The sequence below is a fragment of the Elgaria multicarinata genome, chromosome 6 (genome assembly GCF_023053635.1).
Source record: "Elgaria multicarinata webbii isolate HBS135686 ecotype San Diego chromosome 6, rElgMul1.1.pri, whole genome shotgun sequence".
Classification (NCBI taxonomy): Eukaryota; Metazoa; Chordata; class Lepidosauria; order Squamata; family Anguidae; genus Elgaria; species Elgaria multicarinata.
In genome coordinates this window covers 3,591,360-3,613,957 of record NC_086176.1, presented here as the reverse complement: position 1 = coordinate 3,613,957, position 22,598 = coordinate 3,591,360, and the positions used below count along the sequence as shown (strand labels likewise).

General features: G+C 44.6%; 1 protein-coding gene across 6 annotated transcripts in view; it reads right to left on the bottom strand.

The window, feature by feature from the left end:
• The window catches only part of LOC134400519 (uncharacterized), a 72,070-nt gene that overhangs the window by 34,101 nt on the left and 15,371 nt on the right, over window positions 1-22,598 (bottom strand). For 5 of the 6 annotated variants that reach the window (XM_063128886.1, XM_063128883.1, XM_063128882.1 and 2 more), the window contains 4 exons: window positions 14,577-14,840; window positions 14,219-14,326; window positions 5,981-6,070; window positions 5,753-5,856 (listed from right to left, as the gene is read on the bottom strand). In XM_063128886.1, coding sequence (XP_062984956.1) covers window positions 5,789-5,856; window positions 5,981-6,070; window positions 14,219-14,326; window positions 14,577-14,840 — 530 coding nt within the window. In that variant the 3' untranslated portion in view covers window positions 5,753-5,788. The remainder of the gene's footprint in view (window positions 1-5,752; window positions 5,857-5,980; window positions 6,071-14,218; window positions 14,327-14,576; window positions 14,841-22,598) is intronic. The other variant, XM_063128887.1, reaches the window with a different exon arrangement.

Genomic DNA, 22,598 nt, shown 5'->3' with positions numbered 1-22,598 from the left:
CAGAGCTTTCTCAGGCAAACCAGATTAAGTCTGAAAAGTTCCTGGCCTGTGCACTGTTACTTAAATACCCAAGCCCAGAAACACAGCTGTTCCTTGTTTATCTGGTGTTTAGTAGCAATACGCTTAAATCTGCGTAACACCTTTTCCGCCCTTTGTTGTTTGAACGATGGCACAGGTAAGACATTTGTTTGCTCTTCCTCTAAGGCTGAGCTGGAGGGAGCCTCTGCTGGCTGCTGCCCAGCCATGCTGGTACTGGGTCCAGCCTGCGGCTCTTCATCCCCAGACTCATCATCATCAGATAACTCATAGTTCCTAACACTATTCCCCTCTCCATAATCCCTTCCCACCACCCTAGCCGGGCCAGGCTTTGAAGGGTAGTTATTATGAAAGTCCCGCACCAAGAGAGGAGCATGAACATCCTCAGCATTCTCCCAGGAGCGCTCCTCCGGCCCACAACCCAACCAGTCTATCAGATACTGCAAGCGCCCTGATGTCTTTGAGAGTCTAGGACCTGTGCAACCTCATACTCCTCCTCCCCATCCACCAAAACTGGGACCGGAGGAACCTTTGAGCCAGCATCTGGCCTCACCCGCCGCATAGGGAGCGATGAAATACTGGGTGAATACGGAAAGTCCGAGGCAGCTGCAACCAGAAAGCCACTGGATTGACCTGCACCATCACTAAAAAAGGGCCGATGAAGCGGGTGTCCAACTTCCTGCAAGGTCGATGCCGTGGAAGATTCTGCGTTGACAACCACACTCGATCACCAACCGCTATTGCCGGACCCTCCTACCTTTTCCGATCTGCCCCCAAGTTGTAGGCTTCCTTGGCAACCTGCAGCTGCTCCTGCACAATAGATTGCACCGCCTGTAATTCCTGCAACCACTGGTCTGCTGCAGGAACTGTGGTGGAGGGCACCATTGCAGGGTACCAACGAGGATGGAAACCACCGGTTGCAAAGAAAGGTGTTCGCTGTGTCAACTCGTGCACCAAGTTATTATAGGCGAACTCCGCCAAGAGAAACAACCCAGCCCAATTGTCCTGTTGGTAATTAGAGTAGCAGTGCAAGTATTGCTCCAGTGTGCCATTCATCTCCGTCTGGCCATCCATCTGCAGATGAAAGGCTGAAGACGTGTTCCTTGATATCCAAAGCCTGCATCAGAGCCTTCCAAAAATGTGCTGTAAACTGTGCTCCCCGATCAGAAACAATCCCCTCAGGCAGTCCATGCAAACGAAACACATTATTTACAAACAAACGAGCAGTCTCCTGAGCGGTAGGCAAACCTGGACATGGGACAAAATGCGCCATCTTAGAGAAAAGATCGACCACCACAAATATAGTGGTGTGTCCCGCAGAAAGTGGCAAATCTGTAATAAAGTCCATCAAAATCACCCGCCAAGGTCCATCAGGAGTAGGCAACAGATGCAGCAAACCTGCAGGCCGCCCTCTCCTATCTTTTGCCTGGTGGCACACCGGACAGTTCTGGATGTACCGAGCCACGTCCGCTTGTACCCTAGGCCACCAAAAGCAGGTGCAAAGTCTTATACAGGCCAAAATATCCGGCAGGCTGGCTGTCATGGCACAGCTGTAACACAGAGTCCCTACATACACCTGCTGGCACATACAACCGGCCACGGTGATATAGGAGCCCCTCTCTCATGCAGAAAGGTAAAGTTGCCTCCTCAGCCGTGTGGTCCCGCACAAAAGAGTCCTGCCCCCGCAGCTGGCAAATCTGCTCCCGCAACATCGGGGACACCTGAGCCGCAGCAAAATGTTCAGGTTGCAGAATTGTCAAATGAACCTCCCCCTCTGGCTGCGCTGCATACTCAGGCTTGCAGGACAAGGCATCTGCCTGGCGATTTTGAACATGAGGAATGTACTTCAACTGAAAGTTGAAGCGCCCAAAAAACAAAGACCAGCGCTTTTGCTGTTGAGTCAGATTCTGGGCCGTCTGCTGGTATTCCAGGTTCCGATGATCGGTACGAACCTCTACAGGATAAGCCACCCCCTCCAACAGATGTCGCCAAACCTCGAAAGCCACCTTAATTGCCAAGAGTTCCTTCTCCCAGATAGTGTAGTTCCATTCCAGAGGAGTAAGCTGCCTGGAAAAAAAAGCACAAGGCAACCAAAGAGAGCCTGCTGTACTTGCCTGCAGAAGAACTGCACCCACGGTGACATCAGAAGTGTCAGTCTCCACCACAAAAGGTGTATGCGGATCTGGATGCTGCAAAATTGGGGCTGCCATGAAATGCTGCTTCAGCTGCTCAAAAGTGGACTGCGCTGCCGGCGTCCACTGAAAAACAAGCTTGCCCCTCAGCAGCTGTGTGATTGGTTCCGCCAGAGTCACGAACTCCGGAATAAAGCAACGGTAGAAGTTTGCAAAACCCAGAAAACTCCTTTCAAGTCCTAGGAGGCTGCCAGGACAGAAACACCTCGACCTTGGAGCGATCCATCGCCACCCCCTTTGCAGAGATCCTATAAGAAGTTCACTTCTGTGAGATCATTTTTCAGTACATTGGCTACTTGGAAGATGGACTGCTGGCAAGGGTTAATTAAATACCCAAGCCCAGAATCACAGCTGTTCCCTGTTTATCTGGTGTTTAGTAGCAATACGCTTGGATCTGCGTAACGCCTCCTTCTCCGTCCTTTGTTGTTTGAACGATGGCACCGGTAAGATGTTTGTTTACTCTTCCTCTAAGGCTGAGCTGGAGGGAGCCTCCACTGGCTGCTGCCCAGCCATGCTGGTACTGGGTCCAGCCTGCGGCTCTTCATCCCCAGACTCCTCATCATCAGATATGGTTCAGGTCCAGGTTATTTGAAAGAACGTATTCTCCCTTATGAGCCTGCCCGTGCTTTGAGATCTTCTGGAGAGGCCCTTCTTTCAGTCCCACCTTCTTCACAGGCACGCTTGGTGGGAACATGGGAGAGGGCCTTCTTGGTGGCTGCTCCGGTGCTTTGGAACTCTCTTCCCAGGGAAGCTAGGCTGGCTCCTTCCTTGATGGGCTTTCGGAAGCAGGCTAAAACTTTTTTGTTCCAGCAGGCCTTTGGAGAATTGTCTGGCCCTCCATCTATGTTAAAGTCTTATAATTTTGTTGTGTATTTTAAATGTTTATGGTTTTGTTCCCCCACCCCCCCATGTATGTTTTAAACTTTGTAAGGCCGCCTTGAGGCCCAGCATTGGGCAAAAGGCGGGATACAAATAAATATAATAATAATAGTAGTAATAATAATAACTCACAGTTCCTAACAGCCAAGCCCGTGGTCCCAGAATCCAAAACTCTCACGTTGGCACTACCTTCATAGCCAGTCGTTCATCCGGAGTATTTTTCTTTCCCTTTCTAATCCTCTTCCAAGAACTGGGAGGATGGATGAGCAAACTACCTGGGCCCCAAAGTTCTTCAGTTTTCTTCCCAGAGCTTCAAAGTCTGAAATGATTTCTTCGTAGGTCTGCTTGGTGACATCATTTGTTCCCACATGGATGAGAAGAAAGGGGTATGTGTCCATGGGCTTTATGAGCTTTGGTAACCCTTAAGTCTCATCTCTAATCTGTGCTCCAGGGAGACAGCACACCTGGCAAGTCCATGGGTCTTCACGACATACTTGGGTTTCAATCCCACTTAGCAGGGAGTCTCCCACAATGACTACTCTTCTCTTCTTCTTGGTTGACCTACCTTCTGCCTCTTGTTCACTGTGACATGGTATCTCCTGTACGTCTTCCTTTGCAAACTGTCCTCCAGTGGCATCCTCCAGTAGCTGAAAGCAGTTGCTTAACTCTAATGGTTCCACCAATGGAGAATGCCTTCTAGTTCTTCTGCTTCTAACTGTCACTCTTTACCAAGGAGTTTCCTCTTCATTGGCTTTCCTCCCCTCAGCATACTCCACTTCTGCTTCAGCTGGCTATTGCTCTTCAATCTCATGTACTTCTTGTTACTGTTCTAAGAACTCGACCTCTCTTATTCCTTGGAGGGTGGACAATCGCTGCTCAAGTCCTCTCATTTTTTCTTCCAAAAGTGCCACCAGCTTGCACTTGTTGTAGGTGTATGCCATGTCGATCTCAGGCAGGAACATAAACATTGCACACACTTTGCAGGTCACCACCACTAGGGACTCCTTTCCATCCATATTGTCTATTTCTGATTTGTTTTTTCTTTCTGATTATAATGGAATTGCCTGTGATTTATCCTGTTCTCTCTGAAGGTGCATAACTATATAAGTATGTCTTACAAGAGAAAAAAGATTTTTTTATTATTTATTTATTTTTGTTGGTGTTTTGTGTTTTTATTATTATTTTCCCTTTGTTTTTTTTCTTAGAGACCTCCCTTTTGACCTCCCATGTCAAACTCCTTTTCGCTCACTCTCTGGGAGCTGGCTTCCTTTTCTAGCTTCTAGTTCAGCTGGGCCAGCTGCTCTTCCCTGCTTCTGCTCAGCTTCGAGTCAGGAAGCCAAATGAGGTCACTGGTAGGCCGACAAGAATCAGCAATCAGGCCACACACCCTTCAGGTCCCTCAGGCACAGTCAGCAATCAGACCACTGATTGCTGAGAACAATCAGCAATCAGGCCCCTTCCCCTTTAGGCCCTGCAGCAACTCTCACCACACCCTCTTCACTTCTTCACTCAACACTCAGGAGCACATGGCAAGCACACAGCCTCTTTAATTGGCAGCCTCCTGGATTTCCTTGAGGCTTCTCTTCTCCCCCTTGCCTTGGTCTCCTCTTCCCTTCCACTCCCCCTGTCAAACTCCTGTTTGCTGCCCCTGTTCATTGTCTTTCTGTTCGCTCTCTCTGGAAACTGACTTCCTTTTCTAGCTTCTAGTTCAGAAGGAGGCAGCTTGTCTCTCTTCTTTTTCTTCTTATGTTCTTTGCTAGACTGCTGAACAGAGCAAGCCTTTTTTGCAATTTTCTTGGCTGTAGAGATTGCTAAAGACCGTCCTGGTGTCAGAGGGTTTGTAACAGTAGTTGCTGAGGCTGTCATGGTTGAACTCGAAGGCTTAACTTTCGGGTTGGCTGTGGCCTCTAAGGCCTTTTCCCAGAGGAGAGAACAGAGACGATCAGCCCTATGACGTTTAGTTTGTCTAGTAAACTTGGCACAAAAATGGCAAGTTTCAACGACATGTGACTCCCCTAGACAAAGGAGGCACAGGGATTGGCTATCAGATCATGGGAGTTTGCTTCCGTACTCTAGGCATTTACGAAACGGGCCTTAACGGCCATATGGCCAAAGTCTGAATAACGCAAATACTTAGATGTATAAAGACAGAGGATAACAGAGAAAATATTAATTTAATTTTTTTTTAGGAGGAAGAAAAAGAAGAAATATATACAAAACTTATCAAAAAGCAGAGAAAAAACTAGTGATTGGCACGGTTTCTGAAGAAACACAGAAGACCCAAGTGATACGTCTGTCCAGAATGGCAGTCGAAAGAGAACTGAGGAGCAAGGTGGGGACCTTGTGACATGTGCACTGGACGGTGGGGGAGGGCGCAGGCGCAGAGCCCATAGGCGTGATGCACAGAGACCACGAAGAACAATTTTAACTTTCCCCTCAAGTTGCTTTCCTACCCAAGGGGGAAAAATACAGTCTTTTGACAGCTGCCTTGTCCTGAAAAACCAAGCAAGGGGGCGTTTACTGGTAAGATCTAATCCTTGGTAAATATTTCAGTGGTAATAAATAGATAATTGGATCTTTCATGCCAAAATGCTATCAAACTATCCAGGCCCCAGTAATTCATATGATTTCATACACATACACACCTTCTCTGTTGTTTTCGTCCAAGTTCTCTGATGAGCCTAAAGTTTTGGCCCACTAACAGGCAGAGTTCCTTCTTCTGGAGATGGCCCAGGACCCTCCAATACATCTAACAAATGAAAGCAAAAAAGGAACCAATTCAAAACAACCCCAAAGACATTTATCAAAGGGAGTTATTATACCATGTAGAGCATAAAGCTTTATAAGCCTGCCACACAACCAGCACTACTCACCTTCTCTGTTATTTTGTCTCTCATTCTCTACTACAGGTCTTGGCTCATTAAGAGGCTCTTTTTCTTTTTCTGGAATATCCTTAGGAAACGCTAACCAACAGAAGACAAAAAGGAACCAGTTCAAAACAAACCTGAAAACATATTTTGCGAAGGAAGCCAAAAGAAAGTGTATTTCCCTTTTTATATTTGTTCTCCAAATGAATTGTTTTCCTTAAAAAAAAAACCAATTCAAAACTATATGACATTCAGTTGGGGGAGATGCAACAATTTAGAAATTAATATTTCCTAAACTCACCCCCCACTCTCTCCCCCAACCCCCAATAAATGGCCTCACTAGTTACTGCTTTCCATTTCTCCGCAGCATAGAATCATAGAATCATAGAATAGTAGAGTTGGAAGGGGCTTATAAGGCCATCGAGTCCAACCCCCTGTTGTGTGTAAAAGGCTCGACAGATGACACAGTAGTTAACAGTTGTCTATTTAAGCAATGGTCGACTATTTAAGCAGCTGCTGACTATTGTGTCATCCGAACCCAGTCTTTGTGTGTGTCCTAGTCAGTTTCAGCCCAAAAGTTAATCATTTATACGTTAAATGTTTTATTAGTATGTAGAGTTCAGGAAGTTTTGCTCAAGAAATCAGGAGTTTATAAAGCTCATCTAAAGGTCAAAGGACGGGAGTAAAAATGGTTTCAACTCAGGAAATAGAAACCACCTTCTTGATTGGTTGGAGTTGGGGAGAGACAATAAACCCTAATTATAGAAGATAAAAACCTAAGGCAGAAGGGCAGAAAGGGAGGGAAGGAGAGAGAGAGAATTGAATAGTACTAAGCCAACAGTGCGATATGGCTGCAAGAAAGGCAAATGCTATTTTGGGCTGCATTAACAGAAGTATAGCTTCCGAATCATGTGAGGCACTGGTTCCTCTCTATTCGGCCCTGGTTAGGCCTTATCTAGAGTATTTCATCCAGTTCTGGGCACCACACTTCAAGAAGGACACAAACAAGCTAGAGTGTGTTCAGAGGAGGGCAACCAGGATGATCAGGGGTCTGGAAACAAAAGCCTATGAAGAGAGACTGAAAGATGTTTAGCCTGGGCATGTTTAGCCTGGAGAAGAGAAGATTGAGGGGAGACATGATCGCACTCTTTAAATACTTGAAAGGTTGTCACACAGAGGAGGGCTAGGATCTCATTTCGATCATCCCAGAGTGCAGGACATGGAATAACGGGCTCAAGTTACAGGAAGTCAGATTCCAGCTGGACATCAGGAAAAACTTTCTGACTGTTAGAGCAGTACGACAATGGAACCAGTTACCTAGAGAGGTTGTGGGCTCTCCCACACTAGAAGCATTCAAGAGGCAGCTGGACAACCATCTGTCAGGTATGCTTTAGGGTGGATTCCTGCATTGAGCAGGGGGTTGGACTTGATAGTCTTTTAGGCCCCTTCCAACTCTACTATTCTATGATTGTATGACTATGGAAGCCAACTCTGCAGAGTGTTGGTTATTTGTGTTGGTTATTTCAGCCAAATAACCAACTGTTGGTTAAAAAACTCCCTCGACACAACACGATAACTCATGGTGGGTTAAATAACCAACTGTCGGCTATCATGTTGTCTGAACCCGGTCAAGGTGTCAGAAAAATTATTGACTTGTATTAGTGATAATTTTCTCTTTCAAACTCCCTGAAAGTAAGATCAGTACAACAGTGGAACAGTCTACCTATAGAGGTTGTAGGTTTTCCATTACTGGAGGTTTTTAACAAGAGGCTGGACAGCCACCTCTCATGGGTTTAATTGGTTTAGTTGGTTTTCATTCACATGGCAGAGGGTTTGACTTGTGGTCTCTTCCAACTTCACAATTCTATGATCATATCCATACTAACCAAAGAGCCATTTCAAATTGGGCTCATTGCCATTATGTAGTAGATATGGAATAAAGTGTTTGGAATAAAGCTACTGGAGGATGAGACTGGAGGACAGTCTGCAGAGGAAGAAGTACAGGGGACACCATACAACAGTGAACAAGAGGCAGAAGTTCAGTCGACCAAGAAGAAAAGAGTAGTTGTTGTGGGAGACTCCCTGATGTGTGGGATTGAAACCCAAGTATGTCGCAAAGACCCATGGACTCGCCAGGTAAGCTGTCTCCCTGGAGCACAGATTAGAGATGTGACTGAAGGGTTGCCAAAGCTCATAAAGCCCATGGACACATACCCTTTTCTTCTCAACCATATGGGAACAAATGATGTTGCCAAGCAGAGCTACAAAGAAATCATGTCAGAATTTGAAACTCTTGGAAGGAAACTCAAGAACTTTGGGGTTCAGATACTTTGCTCATCCATTCTCCTAGTTCTTGGAAGAGGATTAGAAAGGGAAAGAAAAATACTCTGGGGGAACAACTGGCTACGAAAGTGGTGCCGATTTGAGAGTTTTGGATTCTGGGACTACAGGCTACGCTACTTGAAAGATGGACTGCTGGCAAGGGATGGGTTGCACCTAACTAGGGCTGGAAAGAATGTGTTTCACCACAGAATGAAGAACTTGATCAGGAGGGCTTTAAACTGAATCTTAAGTGGGCTGGAGACATAAACTTCAAGGCAACAATGGATGAAGATCCATGCACCATAACACAGAGAACAGCTCCAATAGTGCCCAAAAATAGTGTCCACAACAATGTAGGAACAAAGACAGATTATAAAGCACATGGTCTTCGAAGTCTATATGCTAATGCCCATAGTATGGGAAACAAACAAAACAAATTTGAACTCTTAATATATGAAGGCAAATACGACTTGATAGGTATAACTTGGTGGGATGACTCCCATGACTGGAATATAGCAATTGAGGGATATAACTTGTTCAAAAAGAACAGAAGAAATAGAAAGGGAGGCGGAATTGCACTATATGTTAAAAAAACAGAAACCTATCCATGCACAGAAAGACGGGCAGATGAGCCTGGGAGCCCCACCAAGAACATCTGGGTTAAATTAAATGGGGCAAGGAATAAAAAGAACCTAATAATCGGAGTCTACTACTGACCACCCAATCAAGGAGAAGACAAGGATGAAACTTTTGAAAAGCAAATTTCTAGTGTTTCTAGGAAGTTTGATGTAGTAGGGATGGGGACTTCAATTACACCGATATCTGTTGGGAGACAAATTTGACCAAAAGTGACTCTTCCAAGAAATTCCTGACATGTGTGGGTGGTAATTTTCTCCTGCAGAAAGTGGAGGTAGGAACTAGAGGATTGACAATCCTTGACTTGATATTGACCAATAGAGATGACTTAGTGGATAAAGTGGCAGTTATGGGAACTCTGGGGGGAAGTGACCACGTCATTACTTGAATTCTTGATTTTAAAGAAAACAAAAGCTGAGTGTAACCATACACATACTCTGGATTTTAGGAAAGCTGACTTTAATAAACTCAGAACTATAATAAGTACGGTCCCGTGGCAAGGGAGCCTAATGAGAAAAGGAGTGCAGGATGGGTGGGAGTATTTCAAAAAGGAAATTTTAAAGGCACAGTTACAAACAATTCCAACCAGGAGAAAAGATAGAAGACAACAGAGGAAACCAATGTGGCTCCACAAAAAGCTTAGAGATGACCTGAAAACAAAAAAGGATAAATATAGGAAGTGGAAGGAAGGCCAGGCCACAAAAGAAGAGTACAGACAGGTAGCACAGAAGTGTCGAAATGGCTTCAGGAAGGCTAAAGCTGAGAATGAGCTGAGACTAGTGAGGGATGCTAAAAGCAATAAAAAGGCTTTCTTCAGAATAGTAAAAGACAGAGGAAAGAAATGGTGGCTCAACTGCTTAATGAGGATGGCAAATTGATAACAGATGACAAAGAAAAAGCCAAAGTGCTCAATTCCTACTTTGACTCAGTCTTTCCCAAAAAGCGGGTCTATGACCCCCCTGGAAGAAGTGAAGCAGAAGTTGAGGGGGCAGGATTACAGTTTGAGATTGATAAACAAATGGTCAAGGAGCACCTAATTTCTTTGAACGAGTTCAAACATCCAGGACCCGATGAGCTGCATCCTAAAGTAATAAAGGAGCTGGCGGAAGAACTCTCAGACCCACTGTCTACTATCTTTGCGAAATCATGGAAGACAGGTGAGGCTCCGGACAACTGGAGGAGGGCTAACATTGTTCCTATCTTCAAAAAAGAGAAACCCGGGAACTACAAACCAGTCAGTCTGACATCCATCCCTGGGAAAATTTTGGAGTAAGTTATAGAGAAGTCAGTCTGTAAGCACCTTGAAAACAATGCAGTGATTACTAAAAGCCAGTGTGGATTTGTCAAGAACAAATGCTGTCAGACTAATCTGATCTTATTTTTTGATCGGATAACCTCCTTTGTGGACTATGGGAATGCTGTGGACTTCAGCAAAGCTTTTGACAAAGTGCCCCATGGTATTCTGATTAACAAACTAGCTAAAAGTGGGCTAGATGGAACAACTATTAAGTGGATTCACAGTTGACTACAGAATCGGACTCAAAGAGTACTTATCAATGGAACTTTCTCAAACTGGGGAGAGGCAACGAGTGGGGTGCCGCAGGGATCAGTCCTGGGCCCAGTGCTCTTCAACATTTTTATTAATGATTTGGACGAGGAGGTGCAGGGAACGCTTATCAAATTTGCAGATGACACAAAATTGGGTGGGATAGCTAATGCCCTGGAAGATAGGGAAAAATGCCAAGTTCTACATCTAGGAAAAAGAAACCAAATGAACAGTTACTAGATGGGGGATACTTGGCTCGGCAATACTGCAAACAAGAAGGATCTTGGAATTGTTGTAGACCACAAGCTGAATAAGAGCCAACAGTGCGATATGGCTGCAAAAAAGGCAAATGCTATTTTGGGCTGCATTAATAGAAGTATAGCTTCCAAATCGCGTGAGGTACTGGTTCCTCTCTATTCAGCCCTGGTTAGGCCTCATCTAGAGTATTGCGTCCAGTTCTGGGCACCACACTTCAAGAAGGATGCAGACAAGCTGGAATGTGTTCAGAGGAGGGCAACCAGGATGATCAGGGGTCTGGAAACAAAGCCCTATGAAGAGAGACTGAAAGAACTGGGCATGTTTAGCCTGGAGAAGAGAAGATTGAGGGGAGACATGATAGCACTCTTCAAATACTTGAAAGGTTGTCACACAGAGGAGGGCCAGGATCTCTTCTCGATCATCCCAGAGTGCAAGACATGGGATAATGGGCTCAAGTTACAGGAAGCCAGATTCTGACTGGACATCAGGAAAAACTTCCTGACTGTTAGAGCAGTATGACAAGTGTATTGATTGTTTTTGAAGTTTAGACATCTGCTCCGGCCAAGGCATGATGGGAGGTGTAGGCTTTTCAAGTACAACAAAATATGTGGTTTATCACAAAGCTCTAATTTAAAATACAGTTCTTATTAACACATTATTTCATTTATTTAAAAATAAATAAATTTTAAATTAAAAATATACAATAACCACAACACATCAACTCAATACCCTACAACAATGACCAATAAGGAACAAAAAAAGAAAACTACTCATTACAATAATCTAATCATGATCACCATCATCATAATGACAATAAAAAAATGTTGATAAGTGCAACCCACCCCCTGGGACCATTATTCTCCATTCCGAAATTTTGACACTAAACTCTTTGATACAAAAATGTAATCTATTCTAGAATAATTCTTATGTACCAAAGAAAAGTATGTGTACTTTTGTTCAGACCCCTTAATCCACCTCCACACATCTGGCATCTCATTTCTTTCCATAATTCTATATAACCCTGTAATATTTTTTTTGTTTTTCTTTTGCTGTAAACTTCAACTTATCTTTCTTTTTATCTAAAACCATATTAAAATCTCCAACCATTATCATTGATCCATTTTGCATCCCCCCCATTTCTCTAAACACTTGTTCATAAAACTCTACCTGATTCTCATTCGGGGCATATATATTCACCAATGCATACTTTTCACAGCCCACTTCTCCTTGAATTATTATAAATCTCCCCTTACATCTTTCTTTACTTGTAACACATTAAAACTACATTTCTTCAAGATTATAACCGCTACTTTCCTAGGCTTGGACGAACCATATGCTTTTTCGTACGTGGTTGCCCACCTCAATTTAAGTTCATTAACTCCTTCTTTATCTTGATGCGTTTCTTGCAAGAATATAATATTCGCTTTATCTCTGTTCAATAAAGCTTCTATTCTTTGTCCTTTTAACACAGTTCCTAACCCTTTTACATTTAACGTAGTAATTCTCATTCGATTCTCCATATAATTGTTGTCTTTTCTTTCAGATGGTCCCCTGGTGAAAGAAACCACATACATATACATACATTCCCCCCTCTTCTCCCACCCCCCACCCAACCCCACATTTAAACTCTTCACCCCTTTCTTCTCTGGAGGTGGCCAACCTCCCTCATGGCAATTCTATCCTTAAGGGGGGGGGATGAAGGCTCCCGGCATCTGGCAACCTCCAGTCCCCTCTCCCGGGCGGTTCTCCTTCTCTCTTCTCACTTCTTTGCATTCCCTCCAACAGCTCCTCCAGCCGCTCCTTCTTCTGCTTCAGATTCCACCTCCTTGTTTTCCATCTCTTTGTTGTCTTGGATCAGCCCCAATTCTCGCAATAATGCACATCCTTGTGAAACTGATGTTATTCTGTGATGGCGTCCCCTATATACAAACTTCAGGAATACTGGATACCCCCAGCTATAGCCTATTCCAACTCTCTTCAAAACCACAGTACATGGTTTCACACTCCTCCTCCAGCTAATGGTTTCCGGGCAGAAATCATTGAAAACTTGAATTAGGTTTGATTGGAACATCAGCATCCCGGGAACCAGCCTTATTGCTTTCATAAGTTGTTCTTTTTTTAAAGAGCTGGTGAATCTTAAGATGATGTCTCTTGGGAACATACTCCTTCTGGGGCCCATTCTGTAGACATGCTCCAAATCAGCTTCTTCCCATCTCAACTCCTTGGTCACACTCCCCAACCATTCCAGGATCACGCCTCTCAAAACTTTAGGGTTCTCACCTGAAGCCTCAGGGAACCATCTAAGGTGGAGATTCCAACGGCGGTCTCGGTCTTGCAAAAAAAATAAATTCTTTGCTCCCATTGTTCAAATCTGACCTCATGTTCTTCCAGCTTCTGATCTTGAATCAAAGTCTTTCTTTCCATTTCTGCCACTTTTTTCTGCAGAACTTGTGTATCTTTCCTAACCTCTTTAATAGCTTCATTCATCTTCTCCTCAACACTTTGAAGCAGTTTTTCTCTGGCTACTTCTTCCTTGCAGAATGTTTGCAGCTCGTCCCTTATCAGCTCCCTGACACTCCCCAGCATCTGTTCCGGAGTGATATCTGGTTTCTTAGCAGCAGGAGCCGCCTTGACTCCTTTCTGATTCCCAGTAACCATAGGAGCGTCTGCTTCCACTTCCTTATCTTGCTCATCTCTGATTCTTTCTAAATGTGCCAAATTTCTACCTGAGGGATGTCTACCCCACTGCAGCAGCTCTAGTTGCTTATATACTTTCCGAGCTTTAGAGGAAGATTTAGGGTTTTGTTCTTCAGACATCAGCTTTTGGCCGCTCGTCAAACACCAATTCCCAGGCCAGTAATAAAACTGATTTATTCTCCCCTTATCTCCCTCTTTAAACTCCAACTCCTTTTGCTTTCAATGCCAGAGACTTTCCACTTCACTCTGTCATAGTTCACTCACTCTTAATTGCTCTTAGATGTGAGATATTTTCTTTTAATCGCTTCAACAACCGGGAGCTTGGGACTCCAGATGTTACTCAGACACTGGAAGTTGCATCACCCCTATTCTATTTATTCTAACAAAACAATTTACTAACTCAACCAAACTAAAAACAACAACAACCAACCTAAAGATGAATAAGTTGCATAGAAATGTATTATATATCAAATAAATGTTACAAACATTATTCACAGACTTAAGCAACACCAGGCATTTCAGCTAGTACACCATAAATGGCAGGCTAGAAATCCAGTAAATAATCATTCGTAATAATAATGTTGCTCATTTTTAAATTTTACTTGAAAGATCATCATCTGAAAAAGAACAATTCTGGGTAGTTCAAAAGTTCACTGCCAGGATTCTTAACATTAATAAATATTTTGCCAAATACTCTGTGTGTCATATTCTATGGTCCCAACAGGACCTGTTGAAAGGAGAGGCCTCGTAGCATGTAAAAATTAACCCAAGAAGAATAGACATACCTTTTATCCTTAGCACAATCATGATTATGATTCCTAGCGTGATGAATATCGGTATGATTAGGAAGTTTCGATGCTTTCTAGTTCCAGTTCTTGTCTGATAATAAGGGTCTTAAAAACAAAGTTGAAAATGTTTGCTAAAAAAAAGAGCAATCTCAAATGCATAAAAAATATACTTTTAAAGCAAACAACAAAAAACTAGTTTAGCTGCCATTCCTTCTTCCCAGGAAACCCCTGGGAGTTGTAGTTCTGTGATGCGGGAGGAGGATATCGCTTTCTAACAAAGAATTCTTAGCATCTGCATTAAACTACTATTCCCCAAAATTTTAGACAGAATGGGATGAATAAGACAAATGCTTACTTTCTCCAACACATTCCCTCAAAGTGATGAAATTGCTGGCTTTTATATTGGCGACGATGACAGTGCATGTGACATTCTCAGAAAGGTCTGTGTTCTTCCCAAATGGGACAATAAACTGCTCATTATTCATTTGCTCCGTTTTGTTGTATTCCCAAAAGTAGAACAGAGGTAGACCCTGGGTTGCTGGTGCTGGTGCTGGTGCGCAGTTTATGTGGATGTCTCCGTTATTAATAGTGCAGTTTAGACCAGGTGGTGATAGAGGTGCTGCGTTTGGGAGGAGAAACAGGTGTAATTGATTGGCATTTAATTTTTGTTTTATTTTTTAGGCAAATGTACAGAACTACAATATGAAAGAGCTACCAGCCATCATGATCTGATCTTGGCAGTTCAAATCTGAGAAAAAGATTAGAACCTTTTTGAACCATTTCATACAAATTGTTTCTTAATTCTCCTTTAGCTAGCAGATTATTCCCTTCTAGTACTGCATTGCTTGTCAGAAAACAAAACAGTATAACCTTCTTTATCCAAACAAGATACACTAATCAAGTTGTACTCTAAAGACGGTACACAAAGCACATTATTTACATTTTTACCAAGACAAGAGATAAATAAAGAACCTTCACCAAGGACATTGGAAGGTTTTCCGTCTGCCAGCGTCACCGATTTCTGGTGTGGAGAATGCAAACTTGCAAACAGCTCCTTTCTGTTTGCAATGTGCTGGCTGGAACCACTGTCCATTAGCCAAACGTCATTAGGCTCTTCTACAGCAATCTTGACCATGGAGATCTTGGGCCTCACTTTCTTCTTTTGTGGTGCAGGCTTTTTCTCCGCTGGTACTGAACAATCTCTCTGCAGGTGCTTTCTTGATCCACAACGAAAACAACACTTAACAGCAAATGCCTTATTTTCATCCTGGGTCGCTGCCAATTCGGTGGAAGAATACTTCGGTTTGGCAGACTGCCTCACGCTCCCATTACTGGACTCAAGCCGCTTATCATCTCTTTGACTTTGCTCTTCTATCAAGCGCCCAGTTAAGTAGTGGAGTGTGAGCTGAGTCTCTGGCATAGCCTCCAAGGCTAGGACAAAATTGTCCCACGAATCATCTAAGGAACTGAGTACTACATATACTTTATGTGACTCTGCAAAGTTCATGCCTCGCTCCTCCAAGTCCATAAAGAGCTTATGCATCAGGTTGATGTGGTCAGACACACTTGACCCTGACTGCAGACGTGCTCTATACAACTTGCGAGTTAGCAAGACTTTACTTGCAGCAGTGTCTTGCACATAGATTGCTCTCAAGGCGTTCCAACATGCTTGTGCTGAAGTTAGCTTTCTTACATGGATCAGCTGGCTGTCTTCCAAGCACAGAATAATATTTGCTAACGCCTTCTCATTGTTCCTTTGCTGCTCTTCATCTGGCTGGACTGGGGGATTGCTTACAGCATTCCACAGATTCTCCCTCCGGAGATAGTGCTCTATTTTGCAGTTCCAAGCCAGATAATTGGTCTCATTAAGACGATTCAATGGCATGCCTGTAAAAGCCATAGCTGCAACTTTCTCACAAACTGCTCTTGAGATGCCTTGCTCCTCAACCTCTCCTCGGCACAGCAAACGACACTCACCAGACCACAGTTTCGAGATGCCACCTCTTCTTTGAGATATCACCAACTCTCAGTCTTCACACTGGAAACTGTCTGGGCCCATAACCCAACACTGACGTGGTAAGTATAGTAATGCACTTTTTAAAGCTAGTGCAGAATGCAACTCACACTAGCAGAGTTTTTCAGGAAGTCCAGCGTCAAGACAAAGAAGCTGATCTCAAGATGAAAAGCCACACAGGCAAAGATCAGTGGTGCTCAACTAAGTCCTTTACTGTGCAGTATCATACAGCATGGCAGTGTAGCAGTAGCTATTTACATCAATATACCCAATGACTTTTCACTCTAAACCTTCTTCTCCACACTATCCATAGTCCATATTATTCTTTATAGTCATTTGAGCCAACCAGTTAGTGGCATTCTTACCATGTGGTATTATTACATCAGCTTTACCACACTCTTTGTGAGTCAGCAAACCATTCCAGCTGCTCCTAATTAGTCACCTGACTGTAGGTGCAATAATCACTTTGGCCTTGAAAATACCACCAGCTAATCTGGATTTCTCCTTATGTGTCATAATGGCAGAAAAACCTCTAGTCACTTTTTTGGCTCACTCACCCAGAAACCTGACAGACTCAAGGCAATCCCATCATCCCCTGATTTTTGGCAGGGCTCTAACCTTTTAACTCACCCCAAATCAAGTCCCATGCTACAACTACGTCAATTTGCACGTCAGAAACCTCACCTTCGGTCCCATGAGAGCTTATCCATGTGTCCACATGGATGCCAAGTTTCAAGCCAATCCCATCATCCCCTGATTTTTGGGGAATTTATGAAAGTCAGACACCCCAGTATCTCAGGGATTTAAAGCTGCAGACAGCTCAATGGGCCCATTTCAAAGGAAATCCCAACATGCCATGAATTGGGGAGTAGAGATAAACCTAAATATTAATCTTCTTCCACACTTGAAAAATTGATTTGGAACTTGAGCACAGGAAGGACTTCTCCCCTGAGTCAAAGCAAGACACACAAAAACCATCCCTGCGAGGTGGGCAGGGGAAGAGGGAGGGAAGGCAGGCAGGCAGCAGACATTTCTGGGGACACAAGGAAGTGAGCCAAGGATAGTTTCAAAGCCAGTAATGCATATAAAATGGAATAAATAAATAAATAAATAAACAAAGGAGGGGTGGAATTAAAAGCAGCAGTGTTGCTGAATAAACAACAAGAATATTTTTTAAAAAAAGGCTATATCTGTCTTTTACCAGTAAGAGGGGAGTGGATGTGCCCAAGGGGAGGGGGAATCATCTGCCAATTTGACTGGTCCTGTCTAGGTACCAGTCTTTAAGAAGCAAACGCTCACTTCAACTCATGATAGGCATTCTCTCCAGTGATTTACCTTTGGAGGACTCTGATGATCCTCCAAGGTCAGGAGAGTGCACTGGGCACGTCCACATGCCCTAGGGGAGCTCATCCCCTTGCACCACATCTATTCAGTTGTTCCCTAAAGTTAGGGTGGGTAGCAGTGCTGTATTTTCTATCTCTTATTATTGGCTTAGTATATGACTTCAGGTTATGTTTGTGCATTTGGTGGGGCTACTGTTTTAAAAAACACTGGGAAAAGTCCATTCAGACTAAGAAAGAGAAGTTCCCAGAATCCCAAGTTACCCGTTTTGCCTATCCCCTCCTCCAACTTTGGGATCATGTGATCATGACTGGGAGTTGACTCTGCCCCTCAGCCCTTCGAAAAAGGTACATTTTCCCGGTTTTACCCGATTTTTCCAAAAATTCTAGCAAGTGAACCACAGAACACAGAGAGCTGAGAGTAGGATCAAAATGACTCCCAGCCATGACTCTCTAAGCACAAGAAGTTTCAGAAAGAGAGCTTAAAAAACAACACAGTTATCCCCTATTCTTTTCTGCAATGCAATTCTATGGGTGAAATTTTTCAAAATGGTGATCGGATCGATCCGCAAAAAGAGAAGCGCTCTGCGTATGGGCGCTTCTCTTCGCCGTGCTTCTACGGGTCCCCGGTCCGCTTCTACTCCGCCTCTGGGCAAGGCAGAGAAGGCCAATTCACTTCTGATTCTCCGCTTCTAATCGGAGCGGAGCACATCCCTAGTAATCAACCCAGTACCGGGAGAAAGATAGGAATGGTATCAATTGACACCGAGTGGGGATGGTGGGAGGGTTGTGTGACTGCACAGATGACCACTCGAAGAACTACAGTTACAGGTAAGCAACTTGCATTTCTTCTTCGTGGTCTCTGTGCATCACACTATGGGCGAGTACCAAGCTAACCACTTACCGGAGGAGGGTCAGTGTCATTGAAGAACAGCAGAGAGGACAGCCCTGCCGAAGGAAGAGTCACTTCGGGATTGGATGTCAACGTTGTAGTGCTTGGCAAAAGTTAGTGGTCGAGACCAGGTGGCTGCTTTACAGACGTCGACTAGCGGAACTCCTTTGGCGAATGCTGTCGATGTAGATACGCTCCTTATGGAGTGTGCTTTAACTCCTTGTGGTAGATCCAGCTTCGAGAGCTGGTAAGAGAGTTTAATAGTGTAGGTTATCCAATGGGCAAGTCTCTGGGGGGAGACAGCTTGTCCTTTTTGTGCTCCACCATAACAAATAAAGAGTTTTTGAGATTTGCGAAAATGATGTGTCCTGTCTTTATAAAAAGCAAGAGCACGGCAGACATCAATGGAGTGAAGTCTTCTTTTGAGATCCATGGAAGGAGAAGGGAAGAAGGATGGCAGTATAATGGGCTGGTTAAGGTGAAACTCAGACACTACCTTAGGAAGGAAGGTTAAGTCCAGTCTGAGGACAACCTTATCTCTGTGGAAAACTGTGAAGGGAGGATCAATACGGAGGGCACAAAGTTCGCTGGCTCTGCATCCTGAAGTGATTGCCACAAGAAAAGCTGTCTTTAATGTCAGGAGATGGAGAGGAATTGTAGCCAAGGGTTCAAAAGGCTTAGTGGTGAGAGCGTTGAGGACCACCGATAAACTCCAGGGTGGGGATAAAGGCTTGAAAGGTGGGACTAAGTTCATTTTGTGAACCGCCCAGAGAGCTCCGGCTATTGGGCAGTATAGAAATGTAATAAATAAATAAATAAATAAAATAGTCCGCGCATAAATTTCTTTATAATGGGAGTGGAGAACAAAGTCAGGTGGTGTATTTCCCCATGATATGCAGAAAGGGCAGCCAGGTATACTCGGATAGAAGAGTATTTCAATCCTTTGTTGTAGAGGTGGTGTAGAAAAGCAAGGACATCTCGAATTGAACAATTGCCTGGCTGGAAGGAATTGTCTGCTGCGAACTGGGAAAAATAAGTCCATTTACTAGAATATGACTGTCTAGTTGACAGCTTCCTTGATGCTAAGAGAACGTTTTCTATCCGTGGTCGAAGTGCCCATTATGGGCGAATTCTCCATGCTGTGAGGTTCAGGGTGTGGAGGTCTGGGTGGTGTACTCTTCCTTGGTTGCAGGACAGGAGAGATGGTAGTAGTGGCAGGAGATGTGAGTCTTCTTTGGCTCCTCGAAGGAGAGGAGAGTACCAGATTTGTCTGGGCCAGTGAGGGGCAATCAGGATGCAATCTGTGGCATCGCGAACTATCTTGGCAATTACTTTGTGTAGAAGCGGGAACGGCGGAAAGATGTAGAAGAAGGTGCCGTGCCACGTGTAGAGGAATGCATCCCCCATGGATGCAGTGCCAATGCCTGCCCTCGAACAATAGTTCTTGCACACTTTGTTGCTGAAGGATGCAAACAGGTCGACTGTCAGGTGACCCCAAAGTTGGAAGAGGTAGGTGAGGACTGACTTGGAGAGTTGCCATTCATGCTTGAGGTGTAGTTGTCGGCTCAGGGAGTCTGCTAAGTTGTTGTCTGAACCTGCTATATGGATAGCTGTGAGGCGAATGCCTCGTGGTATTGTCCAGTTCAGAAGTTGACGAGTAAGGTTGACCAGTTTGGGTGAACGGGTGCTGCCTTGCTTGTGGATGTGCCAAAGAACGGTAGTGTTGTCTGTGAGGACTTGTACATGTCAATGGGTCAGGTCGACCTCGAATGCGATTAGAGCCTTTCTGACAGCTTCTAACTCGAGGAAGTTGATATGGTTCCTCGCTTCTTGAGGTGACCAGTGGCCCTGAATTTGGAGGGGACCACAATGAGCTCCCCAGCCGGCTTCTGACACATCGATAGTGAGAGTCCGGGATGGGGGCTTGGTTTGAAAAGGAGTCCCTTTGCAAAGATTCTGGATTCTTGTCCACCAGCGAAGAGATGAAGCTACATGGGGTGGGTGGGTAGAGGAAGTGGCGTTTTGCGTTCCGATCTTTGTTGAAATGTTGCAGAAACCAAAGTTGAAGAGGCCTCATGCGGAATCTGGCCCATTCGACAACAGTGACCGTGGAGGCCATGTAGCCTAGTAGGCGCTGGATTTTGTGAGCAGAAGTCCGTGGTGTTGACAGTAGGGATTTCGCTTTGAGTGCTAGCCGAAGTGCTCGATCACGTGGGAGGTAAGCTCTTGCTGCTAGTGAGTTGAGGTGTGCTCCTATGAATTGTATGGACTGAGTGGGTAGGAGGATAGATTTTTCCTGATTGATACATAGGCCGAGCTGGGAGAGCGTGTTGAGGGTAAGGGAGATGCTGCTGAGAAGGTTGGATTTTGAGTCTGATACGAGGAGCCAATCGTCTAGGTATGGGTAAACCTCGACTGACATGGCGCGGAGATGGGCACAAACTACGGCCATACACTTAGTGAAGACCCTGGGGGCTGTGGCAAGACCAAAGGGAAGAACAGAGAATTGGAACGCTTCATTTCCTATGGCAAAACGGAGGAAATGGCGGTAGGAGTTGATCGATATGTGGAAATTGTTAGGCCCTCTGAGGAGTTGCTGGGGATGGACTCAGAGGAGGAGGAAACAGAACCTGTACAGGCAGAGGCTAGTGTCACGGCTGCTGAACTGGTGCCAGCTGGGAGTGGGGCCAACTCAGAGAATGAAGGGGAAGCAGAGCCAAGTACCAGTGTGCCGGTGATTAAACCAGCAGGGAGCTTGGCCAATTCAGAAGACACAGAGGGAGAAACAACAAACTTACCTGCACAGTTGTTTAGACATCATAGGGCGGAAAAGGAGGCCCGGCGCAGATCTCTGCGTATTTATACTAGACGCCAACTCAATAGGGAACACCTGTAGCTGCCAGGGAGGGGTATTTAGAGAGCTGGGAAGCAACAAGAACTTGCCAGAGATTAACTGAGCATCCTGGCGAAAGCTCTTGCTTCCTGTTTCGGCTTGTGTTGACCTTGTATCCTGATTGAACTTTGGACCGGCTTGGAATTCGTGACCTGCTCCTATCCCTGGACCTCTGGATTGCTTTTTGGACTCTCTCTACCTCTCGTAAGCCCTTGACTTTTGGAACTGAACTGGACTTTGCTTATGTTTAAAACGTCTTATACTCTGACATTAAAGAGGGAACTGTGTTATTTCATAGCACAGATAAAGACAAATTCCAGCGTGTGTTGCTGAGTTTGTGGCTGAATTCTTGGAGTTTGTCTGGGCACGCTGCCCACGTCTGTATCTCCGTTCAATTAGCTGGTCTATTGGCAGCTTTCCCGGACAGAAATATGCATCTTTTAGGTTGATGACCACGAACCATACATCTTTTCTTAAGTGTTGGAGGATGGATTGTAGAGTTGTCATTTTGAATTTTTTGGGTTGGATGAAATGGTTTACTCCCTTTAGCTCCAATATGGGTCTGAGGCCTCCGTCTCTCTTCGGGACCATGAAGTACCGAGAGAAGAATCCTTCGGTGAGGTGATCGTCGGGGACTCTCTCGATTGCACCTTTGTGAAGAAGGGTTTGAGTTTCTTGGAGTAGTGTTTCTGAGGGAATAGTGTAATGTACGGTGCCGAGGGGGGGAAGGTATGGAATTCGATTCTGTAGCCGTGTTGAATAATATCTAGGACCCAGGAATCTGAGGTGATGTTTTCCCAGGCATGATAAAAAGGTGGAAGATGGTTTAGGAAAAGGAGATGTTGGGATTGCAGCATGGCGTCAAAAACGACATTTGGTAAAGGTGTCAGTTTTCTTTTGGGGTCGAAATTTCGATGCCGGGGTGCCCGATTTTTTCTGGAGATGTTGTGATGCTTGGGGTTTAGCGAATTTGTCAAAAGAATATCTTTGGGTGTAGTGTTGTTGTTGACAAAACCAGCGGCGAGGCCTTTGGGGTTGCTGTTGTTGTTGTGGGGTTAATCCCATCTTCTTTGCTGTGTTGCGAGCTTTTTGGACTGTATCCAATTGTTCATCTGTTTTGGCGTTGAAAAGACCCTCTCCGTCGAAGGGGAGATCTTCGATACAGGAGCGGACTTCTGGAGTGAGGGTAGTTGATCGAAGCCAAGCATGGCATCGAAGAGCTATGGCTCCGGTCATTA